General features: G+C 35.5%; 1 protein-coding gene across 7 annotated transcripts in view; it reads right to left on the bottom strand.

Moving 5' to 3' along the window:
* Positions 1-17,613, bottom strand: part of LOC137634292 (peregrin-like) — a 228,618-nt gene that overhangs the window by 62,045 nt on the left and 148,960 nt on the right. For all 7 annotated transcript variants that reach the window (XM_068366626.1, XM_068366622.1, XM_068366628.1 and 4 more), the window contains 2 exons: positions 11,089-11,213; positions 1-37 (listed from right to left, as the gene is read on the bottom strand). The exon at positions 1-37 is cut by the window's left edge and continues 84 nt beyond it. In XM_068366626.1, the coding sequence (XP_068222727.1) occupies positions 1-37; positions 11,089-11,213 (162 nt within the window). The remainder of the gene's footprint in view (positions 38-11,088; positions 11,214-17,613) is intronic.

The raw sequence follows: 17,613 nt of genomic DNA on the forward strand, positions 1-17,613 counted from the left end.
AAAAGGTGCCAGTTGAACCTTCACTTCTTCAGATCTCCTGAAATAGAGCATAATGAACTTATAAAATTACTAATAACATATAAGATTTTAACAAAAGCTATTATTAAGACCACTTTGTTTCTCTGTACTTTTGATACGTTTTCTAACCTGATATGGATCAGATGCATGAATTGTCAGCAGGTAAAAAAGAATTTTCCAAATCACTAATCAGATAATTATAAGAACATTACCAAGGATTATTCCTTGTGGGAGGTCTGATATCACTTGTCCTAGATTTGCATAGATCTCACGTATATGAAGCCAGAAGTATGCTAGTAATTTTTTTGCAAATAAATTATTTAATTATACTGACCTAGCTTACTACTTAATTTGATTCAAGTCTCTTTATACAAATATAGAGGCCAATTTACCAAATTATTCTTTACAAAACTATAATGAATGCATGTTAGCTTTAATGGTTCACCTATATACCAAGGGAAGTAGCCGACATCAAACAAATGAAAAAAATGGGACCTTTCCTCTCTATACTCCTTCCAGTCAGGTATCAAATTATAAATCAATGTAAAATTATACAAAAGCACCAATTTACAACCAACAGAGTTGTGAATACCAGATACAATACTGTATACCTTACGAAGTATAATACAGGCAATACTGAAGGCTTTTACCATTTATTTGACCTTTGTTTAACTGTCTTTAGTTTCCTTCTTCAATCCTGGCTAGCAGTTCAATTCATCAAGCACCAATTTCCACCTATCAATTCAATAAAAAATTCTTCAAACCAACCATCTAAGTTTAAACAGCATATTTGACTAAGTGGTCTTGCTATACTTTAACTAAAGGAAGGAGTAGTAAAGTGTATTTATGAAATATGATTATGATTCAATCAAATCTACATTATACATGCAGAAAGTAAAAACTATGGTTGAACCTTCAAATAACAGACTAATAAGGGGAAGGGGTGTCTGTTATCGCCAATAGTCCATTACATCCAAAATATGGTTCCCGAAGCATAAAGTCAGGCAAAACCAAACCAAATTGTATGGGCACTTGTCTTGTATATATGCCCAGCATCTGGGGTAACAACCTTTTGTTTTTGCATCACTGGATGACATAATTAAAGAATGTAAATCCCATGAAACTCACAAAAATTAAGTAATACTATTAGGGAATGTAAATTAAATGAAAATCCTGAAAACCATTACTTCAATCATGGGAAAAAGCAAAACAAACTGAATATCAAAATCATTAACATTATTATACAGTACTGGAAAACACTAGCAAGTAATATAGGAACTACTACTACTTTCCCTATCAAAATCCCACAATATTGTAAATAAAATATACAAGAATACTATACAGTATTTGTAAATGAGCAAGTTAATCAAATGTAAGCACCGTATATTTGTGTATAAGATGACCTTGACATCAGACGAGGTAAAAAATTAAGTCAAATCTAATTTAGTTCATCCCATAACTGTAGTTTAAACAACTGCTAAATTACAAAACCATGTGTGTATAGGTTAGAGTTTACTTATATAAAGAAGTTATAACAAATTTTGTGTTAATTTCCGTACCAGTAGAAACTATAAATAAATTAAATTTTGTTTGTTTATGTTTCATAGCCAATCACAGCAAATGAACAAACGCACTAACACACCCAAGTGATAACTAACGATACCTTGACTTTTAGTAAATTGTATGAAAACTGTCATTTATTATAAAAAGGTTTAAATAGCTTTGCAAATTACATTAAGAATACTTTTTATTTATATGTGCATGCATCCTTGATAGCATTAGCTTGAATCAGCTGACTATGTCAATATTTATTCTGCTGAGTTCGTATATGTAATTTCCAAACTTATTCATGACCTCTTAAAATAAATATTGCACAAATACCAATATGTTATATATTACCAAAGTTTACACACAGTTTACTAAAAGCTACTAGTTTCATTAGTTACCAATTGGATGTGTAAATGTGTTCATAATGTTTGGCGATGAAAGTAGCAAAGAAATGGTTTTATCTTTGGCTGTTGTATGTAGAAAAAAGACATGATATAGCAATGGCTTTAATTAGTTTATCTGGAATTTCTAGGTCTACAGGGAAAAAATATTTTCAATAACATCAATTAAGAATACTATGTTATTTATATGTTTGCATATCCTCATGAATGGTAGCTTGAAATCAGCTGATGACATAATCAAACGTGTGTGTTTATGTTCTCAGATGGCCTCGCATAGATAAAAGTCAATTTCATTGAGAAAGAATTATTCCTCGAATAGCCTATTGATTATGAAGATATCCCAACAATAGAGTAAAAATTGTTTTATGATAATTATGTAAATAAGTATACAGTAACTAGAAGGAAGTATCTCATAAATATGTAGCCTACTTTATCTTACAATGACCTTTGCCAAACAAACACTACTCTGGCTATCTGGATTTGGTTCTTATATCCATCCGCCACAGAGGGACCCCACTAGGGAAAACGGAGATAGGGGAAACTACACAAAATTCTGGTCGGTTGGGAGGAGAATCCCAGATACTCCTAAGAAAGTAGTTCGAGGTAAGTACTCCGTGTTGGAACAAATATAAATTACTGGAATAAAAGAAGTAATTTTGAGCATGAATTACAACCCAAATTAATAAGTCCTATGTCACATACTAGTATAAACTACAAAAGGATTATATACAGTACATGCTTGCTTACATTACAATATTTAGTTTGTTTATAAGGTCAGGTGATTTATGTCAGCTACAGGTAAATGTGGTGGCAATGTAAACCAGCACAAGATAAATAAAAAAAGGGAAATTCTTGATGTTTTGTGCAAAAATAAAGTCTGTTCTTGAAGTGATATAAATGTATTAAAGCAACTCATCCATTAGGTAATCTGTGTTCTGAAAAAGAAATTTATGCCATCTTTGCTAGTGCCTCTTCAACAGCAAAAGTCAAGTATGTAACAAGATCAACTGTTTAGCGAAGATAAAAAATTTAAAAGCCTTTCTTAAAAGAAAATGATCAGCAGATATTTTATGTTGGACAGCAATGCATTGCATCAGAAGATCTATGCTTATACAGACTACGATAAGCTCATAACCGTATGTGGCCCCAAACACACAAAAAATATGAGATGAATAACAAAATTATTGGAAATAATAGTTGACTACCAAAAAATAAGTTTTTCATTGTGATTATAAGCAAAATATAGACAAGGAATTGGTCACAAATCCAGCAAACAAACATAATTAAAAAAATAGGGACAAGTAAATTTCTCAAAGCATGTCATACAGTAAAAAAATAAATTTTATATTTCATTGACCATGAAGTAAACAAAAGCCACCTTACAACAATATAATGAAGTGCTAAAATTTTATTTTAATAATTAAGTTTATTATTTCTAATTGATATCCATATTGCATATTCTCCAGAAGCTTGATTTAGAGCCACAAAAATTTCTCAAATTTTTTTCCAATTTTCTTTCCTTTCAAAAGATACCAGCCTCTATGTAAGTACTGAAACAATCTAGTGGTTAATGGTAGGGAGCGCCATAACTTGCAGTATTCCCTATTCCTTGATAACAGAGTCTGCGGTAAAGAGGGTGGGTATGTACATGATCATCAGGTGAGTATAGAAATATTCAAAATTTCATTATAAAAATTCCAAATATTTGTATGAACCTTCCCTGATGTTCATATATCTGATTCTCTCTCTCTAATGGAAGTGAGACACCATGCACGAGAGAGATAGGTCAACAAGAAAATTTGAATTAAAAATTAACCAAATTTCTAGATACAAATGGTTTAGATTAAACGGTTGCCATCTCAAAATACATTTTGAAATGTGGGACTCCAGATTGATTTTCTAACAATATCTGAATTATCACCAAAAAAAAAAAAAAAAAAAAAAAAAAAAAAAAAAAAAAAAAAAATAAGTTAATTGAACTCATTCTAAAAGACCACAGCACCAACAGCCAGTATAGGACCTAGAGACCAATCATCTTGATAAGAAATCCAAGATTCTTCAAGATGTCCACCAAACACCAAACAGATACATTATGCAACAATTATTTCTAAAGAAACATTTCTGCAAAAAAATAAGAGATTTAGATTAACTCCTAATACCTATATTCTTTATCTTCAAGGTTTTTATCAGATTTACATCTAATTCTTGGTGATTCTCTGTGACCAAACCTTGTAAGTAGAAATGACACGACCTTTTTTTGGATGGAAAGAACACTATTTTCAGATGAAATAAATACAACCATCTCTAATGGGGAGAAGTGAAATAATTGCCAGACTCCTAGCATTTAAAATATTCAGCTCTGAATGAAGGGGAAAAAAATAAGCTTACACTCCCTAAGTCCACCTTAAAAGTATGCTTGCAATCTATTATACATTTAGCTGTTCAAATTATAAAGGAAAAGTTTTTCAAAGACTTAAAAGTTGAACCTTCTAAATATGTGAAAGTACATCTGAATTCTGAAAAGAAGCCCGGATCACTGGTTCAAGGGGACCGTCCGCTGTGCCCTCCATTTTTTTTCTAATAATCAAAATACACCACTTCTATATATGTTTTAAACATAGATAATACCTTCATCACATAAAAATTTTAAGTAATTTGATCAAAAACTTTTTGATTTACTGTATTATCAAAAATCATGATTTAAAATTTTTTTTAGGTACATTTTTCTCCACTAATATGACACCAATTGTATTGAAAATCATACCATCAAAACTTCTTTATAAATCGAATAATTCTGTGACATTTTTCATTTTTTTTAATGAATTTTTTCTTAATTTTCTTCGTCTAGACATAAATAATCATGAAAAAGAGAAAAAGGAAAATCAAAATTTTATTACAAAAAATTGTGGGATATTTATTCCTCTTTTCAATTATATCTCCCTCTATAATCAAACAATAAATAAGTGAGAAAAATGTACGTAAGTGTGAATAAGTATGTTTTTGAGTTATGAGCTCCCAAAGATTTGCTATATATTTTTGCTTTAAAAAGAAAAAAAATCAAGGTAACATTACTATGTACTTTTATTGTTTATTCCTACATGAAGACTCCCTAAACGAAGCATTTAAACCCTAAGTCTACTAATACGCTTGGTGTATGGGTGTCATGAGTTGCCAGCGGCCTCTCATTGTTGCCAGAATGTTCCAGCTTTGTATTCTTTTTCACGTTTGCCTCTCTCTTTGGTTCTTTTTTGTTGCTCTCTACTTACTTTTTTTTCTTTCTTTGAACTTGGGTAACACTGGCCTTGATATAAAGTTCACGAGGACGTTGTGAAAATGTAAATACGAACTGCAAGTAAACAAACACATATGCAACGTAACTACTATAAGTCTTTGGAAACTCTGGCCATTCTTCTCGTAGATCGTAGTTCGCGTTCCCCTACCATCTCTGCCAGACATACGAAATTTCTAAATATGAGAAAAGATTGCTATTTAAATACAAAAATAAACAGGCAAAGACGATTCTGTTAAAACTCAGTCATGCAGAAGACGCAGTAAACATGATGTCATCATTTAAAGACCACTTTATCTTCATAATTTGTAAAAATAATTGGCTGAAACTTCTGGAGAGCATGTACAATATGTTTCTGCATACATAGAAACAAAACGATTTTCGATTTTTTAAAGTTGTTATGTCAAACACAATAGCGGATGGTCCCCTTAAAGACATCCTTTATAATGCCTGAAAAGGAAAGGTCTAATCCCAGATGCATTTACCTTCTATGCTAAGGGATACAAAACAAGACAACAAAACACCTTCAATATGCTTTGTAAAGAACATCGAGCATTCCCAGGCAGTCATCCATCCCACCTAAAGTTGTAAAGCTTCGCCGATCTGACGTGGAACGGTATTTTCAAAGTAGTAGGGTCTTTGCTCAGTTAAGTTGCAAACATGAATATATATGGACTTCCAAACCGAATTTCAAAATTTCTAAACAAACTGACATAAGTAGTGACCATCAGCTTGGAACCATTAGACTTTCTGCTTAGCTGAACTTTAAGTTTACGCTAACAGCTTTAATTTGATTATACAAAGTACTTCCTAGAAGGGAACCTTGCGGCCTACACACCCCTGATAAGATTCATAAAGAAAATTTTTCCCCACACGAGACAGAGAATGCGGAACAAGATCACCAAAAAACAATCCCTATGCACCACTGCAATTACAATATCTAACAAAGCTGGAGCAACAACCTGGCTTATGTTCCGGTAACCCATTTATTACTACTTTATCAATTGGGCTACCTCTTTATCAGAACAATGAACAAAATAGGGGAACAATTCTGCCTGAGAAACTATCCTACTATTAGGTCATATAGCTGTTTTTAACCCTTATCACAAAACCCACACTGGGTGATATATCTTGCCCAAATTAAAATTACAACACCTCCCCTATCTGGAAAAGGAAGAATACCTTGTACTCCTTTAGTTTTGGATGTAAGCTAGTGACGATGTATATCTGAAGACAATGCTAGTTTCTGCTATACCACCATTGGTATGAAGTCTTACTTTCTATTACCCATGGATATCAAATAACAACAAATAATTATGAAAATCTTACCTTACTTGAGTAACTGGTAACGAAGAAATTAAATAAATTAACAACTTTTTGAAGTTAATACTTTCAAACTAGTCATACATTTCTTTTGATACAACTTACATCAAAAGAATTAAAAGAATATCAAGATTTTTTTTTTTTAAACCTTGTAATTTCCTTGCTGACAAATAACAAACCAGGTCACTGATTGTAATCCAGAACTAGACTGGCAAAGATCCATATAGTACACTAAAAGGCTTTTGCACCAAACAGCAATTGAATTACGAACCTTACTCTACATTTGGGAAAATAAATATATTTTAGCCAAAAAGAACTTTGTACCTTGAGTAGTTTATTTGTCTATATTAGAGTTTATCTTGAAGTCTAATTTAAAATCCCCATTCTAATAATCTATTTTAAGAATTTTACTATATTGTTTTCCAAACTACTACCACTACGTACATTAACTGATATGTATGAGATAGAGTAAGTGACCACAGTTGTAAGAGAATGGTGCACACAGCCATTTAAACAAGATATAAACAAACCAATTTAGTGAATCTTTATACAAAAGGAGAATCATTAGTACAAGGGAATCATAAGATTTAACACGCCAACCAAAAAATAATATGAAAAGTAAAAAGGTCTTAGGTTACGAGTGGTTTAATAAATTATCTAGACAAACATTATTCAGCACATAAGAGGCAAGCAGAGGCACTGTTTAACGAGAGGAGAGATATAAAGTTCCAGGCTACAATTTTGGTGTTCTCCCCAGCAAATTCAAATGTCTAAAGAGTGGCTAGAAAGGAGTGTGTGGGATAGTTACTTTGCAGAAGGGCAAAAGTAAATAAAGAATTTGAATCTCTGCTAGAGGATCTCAAACCTGGGAGATAAAGTGTACCACCAAAACCTTTACTATTCTGAAGTGTTAAAATTCTTTCATTCTACCTTCTTTCAAGTATTATTCTCCTGTCTGGTCTTCAGCTGCTGATTCTCATCTTAATTTGCTGGACAGGAACTTAGGGTCTATTAAATTTCTTATTTCTAATGTAGATATTAATCTCTGGCACCGTTGTTAGTTTGTTATACATGTCGCATAAGATTTTTCATAATTTACATTCAAATCTTCCCGGACAGTACCATCATGTTCGTAATATTAGGTATGCAGTTAATTCCAATAGTTATGCCTTCTCCATCATGAGGCTCAATACTGCACTGTAATCTAGAAATTTTATTCAAGCTATGACCAAGTTGTGCAATGATCTTCCTAATCGGGTAGCTGAATTGGTAGAACTTCCTAAGTTCAAAATTGCAGCAAATGTTCTTATGTTGAACAGGCTGACATAAGCCTCTTTTTATAGTTTATATACGAAAAATCTGTTTTAATATTGCTACTGTTCTTAAAACATTTCATTTTAATTGTTCATTACTTCTCATATAGTTTATTTATTTCATTTCCTTTCCTTACCGAGCTATTTTTACCTCTTAGAGCCCTTGGCCTTGTAGCATCTTGCTTTTCCAACTACGGTTGGAAATAACAATAATAATAATAAATGGTATTAGAAGTTATAACTGTTAGCAACCACTTAAGGATTTAGGTTAGGGTTTGAAACCAGACAGGTTAAGCCTAAAATATTACTCTGGTAGCTTTCTGAGCTACCATCAAAGGAATTAATGGTTTAAATTTATCAATATAACAAAATCTAAACCAGTTAGGCTATAGTAAATATGTCCTTTATGCTCAAAGAAAGCCTTCTAATACATTACACTTAACCACAAAGAATAATATTTCAAGAACACTTCCTACAATAATACCCACAAACAGCCATAATTAAAATTAACTTGTAAACCCTGTATTTAAAGGTTTTTGTTTATTAGTCGTAAGGATGGACTTAAAAGAGTGCATTATATTGAAACCTAATTTACGATCAAACAGATTTGGTGTAACTTTATACAAAGCCACCATTCTTAGTAATAGTAATAACATTTTAACGACTTATACACAATGAGAGGGAAGGAACTGAGAGGTATAATACTGTATAGTTTTAGAAAAAACTGTCGCTAAATACTTTGAGTAAAAAGCTGCATCAGAAATTACATTAAAAACAAGTTATTAGGTAGTTTTATCATAAGATTTATGCAATTCTTAAGTAAAAAACTCATTGTTTACAACTAGCAATTTAGTGCTGGGGAAGTCGAGCTTCATGGATGAAAGGCAAAAACCTAGTTACCTATTATTTACAGATTCTCTTCTGTCATCATACACCTGACAACACTGAAATTGCCAAACAATTCTTCACCCAAGGGGTTAACTACTGCACTGTAATTGTTCAGTGGCTACTTTCCTCTTGGTAAGGGTAGAAGAGACTCTTTAGATATGGTAAACAGATTTTCTAGGATAAGGAAACTCCAAAATCAAACCATTGTTCTCTAGTCTTGGGTAGTGCCTTAGCCTCTGGTCTTCCACTGTTGTGAGTTAGAGTTCTCTTGCTTGAGGGGACACTATCTAATTTCTCTTCCTCTGGTTTTGTTAAAGTTTTTATAGTTTATATAGGAAATACAGTATCTATTTTAATGTTGTTACTGTTCTTAAAATATTTTTTCCTTGTTTCCTTTCCTTACTGGGTTATTTTCCATGTTAAGGCCCATGGGCTTATAGCATCTTGCTTTTCCAACTAGGGTTGTGGCTTAACAAGTAATAATAATGACAAACTGTTTTTAACAATTGTTCTTCCCAGATGAGCTCGTAGCAGAGCTTGCAAGCGAACAAAAATGCATTTTAGTGGCGGATATATCGCCAACAATAATAAAAGATTAAGGGGCCTGGCCAGTATGGCAATATATTGGGGTATAGGACTAAAAACACAAAATCCTGAAAAAATTCAGTTTCGTATGGCGATGGAGAATGCGTTGGCGGAAAATTTTGTCAAAATTCCTCTTACTTGCATAATTACACGGTAATTAGTTTAAGTAGCTCAATAAACCAAAATCATTGATCCCTACAATAAAATGTAATATTTCTTCTGTTAATGTAAATATTTATATTACATTTTAATATAAAACAAATTGTGAGCAATGGCATCTGAAAAGATTCCCTGAGTCACAAGACGAAGTATTACATGGTAATTATACCCTCCGGCCTTCAGTGCTAGCACACACCTCAGAGTACAAATTTGAGTTTGACCTCTGACATTCACTCGTTTTTGCGTCTGTTTTTCTTGGTTTCGGCAAGAATTTCATCATGCTAAAGAGGAAAAGACAATTTCAACATCTCGCTAACATGAGGAAGAATAAAATTTGCTCTAATAAGAGTTTAGAAGCGGGTAATAGCAACATTACTGGAGTTAGTGAAGGAGAGAGATGATGAAGGAGCGACCGTCTCGCCTAAAGAAGCAAGATATTGAGCAAAGGGATCTTTATTTATGATTAAATTTTGGGGTAAACCAGGCTTCTGAAGAAGCTATATGAACATAAAGGGAGTTCATAGAAATAAATACCTTATCAATGTGAAAACATTTTTAATGATAATCCTTTATGTAAAACTAATGAATTCCAACACAATAGATTCTCATTGTTGATCAATCTTCACTCTCAGATGTGGTTTGAAGGATTTGTTTTTAATAAGAGCCAACAAATCTAAAAATAGAATATTCTAGGAGTAGGGCAGTTAGGAGAGAAACCAAAGGGAACTGATGAACATAAAAGGTCGATAGCATGCCAAGCTGGGCTGAGGGGATGCTGTAAAGAGCATTAAGTGTAACCTATTATTTTATAAAAGAACAACTGTAGGCTGTAGACTAGGATATTCCTACATTTATAATTATTTAAATTTAAATGCAAAGAATTAAATGCATTACAAAACTTTCTGATCGTGGAGGAGAAAAAAAAATGCAACAAACTGTACTTGGGTATTAAAAGCTGTTTGGCATAACACAAAAAACACAAAAGTGAGAACAGCACATCTCAAATATTTTCAATTTTTACACTATACATTAGACTATGAGTTCTTGAACGAGGGGTTAAGAAATGTAAACTTCATCATCATCAACAATTTCTTTCAAGTCAGCTCTTCCCTCTACAGGGTTGGATGTGAAATAAGTTCTCTTGATTCTATTCTCTTAAAGTTAAACAGCCAGGTGGGATATGGACAAACTGAACAGATAGAGAAGAAAGACACCAAGGAATGCAGTTTGGGCCAACACAAACAATGCAAAGAAAATGTAGTTCTGTCTAGATGTTGAACAAGGCACAGTAGGTGCAATACCTCTATGGTGTTAAGAAGCCATGTAAAATTAATTTTGCATGCATACTGAAAGGACCTGTGCATGCTTCAAAGTTATTTGAAAAAATGTCTACACTTTTATACTTTTAGAATTTTTTCTCTTTTTCCTGTGAAATTTTGCATAGCTATCAAGTCTCTAAAGGTAAAGTAACATGTAAGATAAATCCACAAATCATTAGTCCACTGTCGTGCTTTACATGAAAAATATAAATGACATGTGACCTGAGAAAATAAAGGTTACTTACACTCTGACAAACTCTCTTTTCATCTTCTCTCTCTTCCTAATCAATTCACAAAGAAGCCTTGCTCTCTCTAAATCCTGCCGCAATCTTTGCCAGTACTTGATTTCTTCTCGTAGCCTTTCTGAATCCTGAATAAAAAGGTCACGGCAAAAAATCAATGTAAGAATATTAATAGACTTTAATACACAAAATTGTCTACCGCTTCAATTCATAAAAACAAATCTGGTAAATTGACATTGAAACTTTTTCTGGGAGTGGCCTGCAAGATTGAAACCATCAGCACTAAAAGCACATTGACGAGTACTTGTTGAAATAGCTGTCAAAGAACAGTCTAATATAATTAATAAAATGAATACAAGCTTTCATAAACCAATGGAGAGAAAGGGACAAGAAATGGTAGACTACAACTGTTTCTTACCCTTTTTGGGTTAACATTTGCTGACTTGATTATTCACATGGAGGCAAATAAGGTAAAATAAGAGCTAATCTAACTTTTTTTCAGCCTTTGTGCCTATTATAATGATAAATTATATGCCACTAATTCTAACATAACTTTAGCTTTTGTACTAATGTTAATGTTTATAAAAGGATACATTTTTTTTTCAGTTATATAAGGAAATAGGTCTGTCAGTTTTATTAATGTGGGCACACATACTTGTGGATTTCAATTTTGCATTAACAAGCATCTCTGTTACCTATACATCCTCCCCATCAAAAGATAAGAGCCAACTGTATTCTTCTATGGTATGTTTTACAATTCCATATACAGTATGACAAACGATAGTATCAATTACCTTTGAGTTTGATAGTTATGTTTGAATTCTTTAGTAAAAAAAAATTAAGAGATTCTTTTTTCATAAAGAATTTAATATACTAAAAACATTTATTTTCACAATTTTTTTTTAATAATAGAGCCATATGGTTAGCTATTATCAAAGAATATCCAATAAGTCACTATAGACAAGCAAGCAATGCTTCACCTTTTGAATGCTGGCTGCAATTAATGTGTTCAGCATAAAAGACTACTGAACTAACAATTAAGAGGGATCGCAGCAGCAAAAACCCATATGAACATGCTGTGATGAATTTCCTTCTAAAAAGAATAGCAAAGTTTTCCTTTCATATTTCCTTTCTATTTGACCAGAGCAAAGCACCGTGTATATCAAAGAATATCCACATGCAGTTTCAAATAATTATTTCCTACAGTTACAAATTATTTCCTACATAACTTATCTTTAATGGTCATGTTAACTATGACTCCATTGATCACCTTCAATGAGTATTAAAAATTTCTACTTACTTCTATATTATGACTTAACAGTATTATGGAATAGGCTATAGAGGTTTCAACAATGAAAACTTCTTATAGGCATCAATGACTGCTCTCTAAGTTGTTCAAAGTTCTTAATATGTCGAAATTAAAGATAATTTGTATTTTACCTTAACTAATACAAACCTGTAGCTATTTATATTGGATATTACTTCGGCAGATCTGGAAGGCAACCATTAGATTTAAAGTGTGAGTTGGCAACCCTACCTAACCACTAATAGTGGGTAAATAAGGGGTGGTTGGGGGCTACCCAACCACCTATATCTACTCACAGTTCAATGAACCACGTCACTTTTTGCTTGCAGGCAGGACTTACTGGGAGACAGGTGATGGGGGGGCCAACTTATATAAGTAGCTACAGGTTTGCATTAGTTAGGGAAAAATAAAAATTTTCCACAAATCTATCATTTGTTCCCATACTAACAAACCTTCCACTATTCATATTGGATGACTCACTCTCAGGAGGGAGGTAAGTCCAACTACTGGCTTAGTTATTGACCTGTTTCCTTTGTACAGTATTACTGTAATCAAGGGAAACATTGCACCTCGCTTATCAATACAAGTGAGTATGATAGCGGCCTGAGCAACTTAAATAGTTGTGAGAGATCATAAGAACATCTAGGTAAGAAGATGCTCCTAGTTAAAATAGGAGCCCTACACATAAAAAAACGTTTGTCAAGACCTACCTCGCAGGCGTTGGGGACGTGTAAGAGTATATGAAAAACATACTTGGTTACACAAGGGAAGTGGTTATTACCTGCAGAGGTTGAAGACAGCTTTGCAAAGGGACCCATGGCGCTGTTCCTTAAAGGAGGGGAAGATGATGAAAGTAAAAGAGACAGGCATACTTTCATTCATCCCAGACTTATCCCGGATAGCCAATGCCTTCATGTTTCTGCTACTTGTCCAGCAAGGACCCCGAGGTATTATTAAACCACTTATTGTGTCACCACCACAGGAATGATAGAGTAAACGTATCAGGTATTCTGCAGGTCACATCTTGTAGATAGGGTGAGAAGATTAGACACGTATCCATCCTACCGATGGCACGGTTTTTGTCACAAAGCAGCAGCTCAAAAGCGTTATGGACTGCAGGAGCGATAGAGAAAACGTATATCTTCTGTGGGTCACGTCTTGTAGGTAGGGTGAGGTGAAGATCAGACACATTTCCACCCTACCAATGGCACAGTTTGTGTAACAAAGGAGCTGCTTGAAAATGTCATGGAGTGATTCTGCCCTAAAACATTCAGAGCTCTGGGTCATCTCTATAAGGTGGAGGGGAGGGATTCTGTCACTGGTATAAGACCTGAGTCCCCGTCACGTACAAGTTCCTTACAACCTCCTTTGACCTTCCTAGGGTTAGAAAGGACCGCTGAACCTAAGGAGCGAACTCCTTTATTGTTTTCCTGAGGAATGGTCTCAATACAATCACTGGCGTGAAAAAAAGAACCAATAATGAGTATCTGACCCAGTGTGCTATACCCTTGGGGCTAGGTAATCACCCTCCTCGAGGTATGTACTTAAGTAATTACCTTTGTTACAGCCTTGATTACAAAGCGGCAAGTTCCCAGTTGGAGGGCTTGAATCTGAGGCTCAAGCTGGCCGGAACAAAATAGCATGTTACTTGGTTTCTCACCTTGAGCGAGAGACGTTGAGGGAGTTCTAAAGGGTACGTCTCTCTTTTGGTCGTATCACACTGGGAAAGACCTGTCTTCAGGATCAAGGAAAGACCTGCAATTTAGAGCCACATGTTCCATAGAAGGCTGTATTACCTCACTACGGGTAATTGGTTCAAACTCTATGGAGAGCAACGATTGGAGGAGATGCTCCATGAACAAGCAAACATCTTCCGTTGCCTAAGCCTAAGAGCGTGATTCCCTTTGTTGGCAATTTTTGAGTGCATGACTAGAATAGCACTCTTGAGAAGAGGAAAAAACAGACCACTCGACTCTCACCACAGAGTATCTAGTTGTAAAGGTAGTCCGTAATGGATTCTTCAGAGTCGTAGAAGTGCCACTGTATGTGATCTTTTCAGGAAGTCTTGCCGATGAGGCTAAACCGAAGCTCTAGTCGGGTCCCTTAATGAGACAAGTCGGCACGGAAGTGGGGAAATGCCATCTATTTCTTTCCCGAGAAAAACTGCTCGCAGAAGGGAATCGAACAGGAGCCAGCAGTCCTCCTCCTGCAAAACAGATCATTGCTTGTCATAATCATTTATTCCGCTTCCCGAAGGAAGACCTCTAAAACAGAGGCTGTAGGAGGAATACTCCTACAGAAGAGGTGGAGTCTATAAATTCAAACCCCTGGACAGGATACCCCGAAGAGGAGACCACGTAGGAGCATTAAGTATTTTCCCGCAAACAGGAAACTGACGAATCCCTGTCATTACCCCCAGGCACTTTCCCAAAGAAAGAAAGTGCTTACTGGGGGATTAAGAGACGGTATCATTCATGCTCTGATCATAGTCCTAAAGACATATGGTCCTGTATGTAGCCTCCCCCCTTATCTTTGATGCCTCTAGAGGAAGCGTCAAAACCAGAAGAACGAGGAGATCTAATCTTTGGGAGAGATTCTCATCAGGCAGTCTTTTAACTAGGACCATTACCTGCACAGGTCTTGTAGAGGACCAAGAGAAGGATGATCTCTAGTGCTGAAGGACCTGGGACCTGGTTAGTTCTTCAGAGGTCGCCCTCGACAGGGAGTAACAGTCTTGTCGGACCAGCAGAAGTTTCTACAGGGTAATGACACAGTCTACGGATATCCGTATAGGATATGACCTTCGTGTCATTCCTTCAATTACTTGAATTATAGATCGAGGTAAACGGAAGGAGATGTCTTGCAGGAGTTGGAGACTTTAAAATCAATCAATAGGCCAAGGTCTTCCAGACGAGGGCCGATCCTATATACTGAAGGAGGCTAACTGGTTGATCACAAAACTTTACCTTTCATGACAAGGTTTGAAGGTTAAGCTTCTCTCACGAGGAGAGACAAAGTAGGGACGCTACAAGATAGTATCCTTGTACTCACTTTACTTGGTGAAAAAGACACTAGCCGATTATTTCGAGCTCATGGGAGGGAGTTCTCTTATGAGAAAGGAATATATTCATTCTCAACCACTTTAGACTAAGGAGAAGGTCCGGTTACGGGAGAAAGTCATCGTCCAACTTCATGAACAAGCCTGAGTTTCATGAAGTGCAGATAAAAGATGTTTCCCCAGAATTAAAGCAGATGGAAGTTGAACCAGAATGGAAGCAGATGGAGATTGAATGTGTTTCCACTAAGATCACGAGTGTTTAGCCCGTGATCGTGAGCGTCATCAAGGGTTGAGGAAAGATTAGTGTCGTAATCGTGGTCACAAGCGTCTCACTCCCAATCGTGAGCAGAGACCACGATCGTCATGAGCTCGTGACCATGAGTGTTTAACTTACGATCTGGAGCGTGAGCGCAAACGTGCGCATAGGTTGTGTAAAAACTCTCCCTCGGAAGGGGCATATCTTACACATGAAGGCAAACGTCCGAGCAGCACTCTGTTGCCCTTCAACAAGTTCTATCTCAAATTAACATTAACATAAAATGTTGCTATAAAAAAAGCTAAGGCTTAATTCTGACTTATCCCTGAAGGGATTTTCCTAACGGGAATCCTGCCGGAGTAATCCCCTGAAGGGGAACCAAACAGTTAATCTTAAAGAAGAACATTAAGATCGCAATAACCTACAATCCCGTCATCGTAACAATCTCTCTTGCGCTCATTCATCGTCACAAAAGACGCCCTAATGGGTGTCTAACATTTGATTGTCGCGAAAGACAATCTTACAGACTAGGAGGACGAGGTGATGAGTCTCACCACTGCGATCATAGAACAGAATAAATTCTGAACTCATCATTGGATTGTCGTGAACGACATCCTGACCGACCAGGAAGATGAGGTGATGAGTCTCACCGCCCCTGCCATCATTAAACAGAAGGAAATTCCATTGATACGGCGATTGTCGAGCAAGCTGTTGGTTGACGATCGTTCTCAATCTCGCAATCCTCAACTGGCGGAGCTGCATATACAGGTTGAAACACTGCCTGTAGAGAGAGAGAGAAAATTGCGGAATGTTGGGAGACGACGAGATTGGCAGAAGGTGAGAAGACTCGTTGTCAGCAGAACACGAAGGAAGGGCAAACGGGAGGTAGACCTAGTCGACAGCTAAGATGTCAGCAGCCTCCACAGCCACCGATTTCACAACCCGATGTCATCATGAAGCACTGAGGAAAAATTAAAGAAAACTGAAAATCCCTCCCCACCGAGGGGGAAGAAAAAACCCCTTCAAGGAATCGTCAGCGCCTAGGAATCCTCCTGATAACTCGCAGAACAAACATCAACATCTGAAAACGCCACATTACTCTGGAATGGAACGTTGCGTTAAAACACAAGTCATATCTATAAAGGAAAGAATGAGCGTAAAGCAATTGTGGTAAATGGCTAAACCTCGAAGGGAGAGAAAGGAGACATCCGCTCTCTACCAGCCAAAAGTAAAAGTGACGTGGTTCATTGAACCGCGAGTAGATATAGGTGGCTGAGTAGCCCCCAACCACCCCTTACCTACTCACTATTAAAGGTTAGGTAGATATGCCACCTCGCACTTTAAATCTAAGGGCTATCTTCCAGCACTACCAACGTAATATCCAATATGAATAGTGGAAAAAATCAAGTTTGGAACCTATAAAAGGCCTTTTGACCTTATCGGATAAAAGCATCTGCCAAATTACAACAGCAATTGTAAAGCCTATTTTTTTTTCTTCTTTTTTTTTAACATAAATCTATTCTAAATTTCTACCCACTGAAAGTGAATTTTGAAGTACAGTATACTTACTGACATTCAGTATATGAACTAAATATAATTTGAACAACATATAGAGCTGTCAAACTAGACCCAAGGCTCTAATTTTACCACTATCCCAGTAAAGACTTCATAATAAATATACAACAAAAATCACCATAAAACAGTACACTTAAAAAACATGAAAACGCTGTTTGTGTGAAGCCTAGAATGATGCCATAGATAGGAATAAGAAAAATTTAAGGAAATATGTGGTATCTTTAACTTGAAACAAGACCAAGACATCCAATTAAATGTCAACAAAACTCATAAAACGTTTTGACATAAAAGCTGGTCTCACAAAACAAGTTCCACAGATACCAAAGCATTGTG

Source organism: Palaemon carinicauda, chromosome 44, assembly GCF_036898095.1.
Source record: "Palaemon carinicauda isolate YSFRI2023 chromosome 44, ASM3689809v2, whole genome shotgun sequence".
Lineage (NCBI taxonomy): Eukaryota > Metazoa > Arthropoda > Malacostraca > Decapoda > Palaemonidae > Palaemon > Palaemon carinicauda.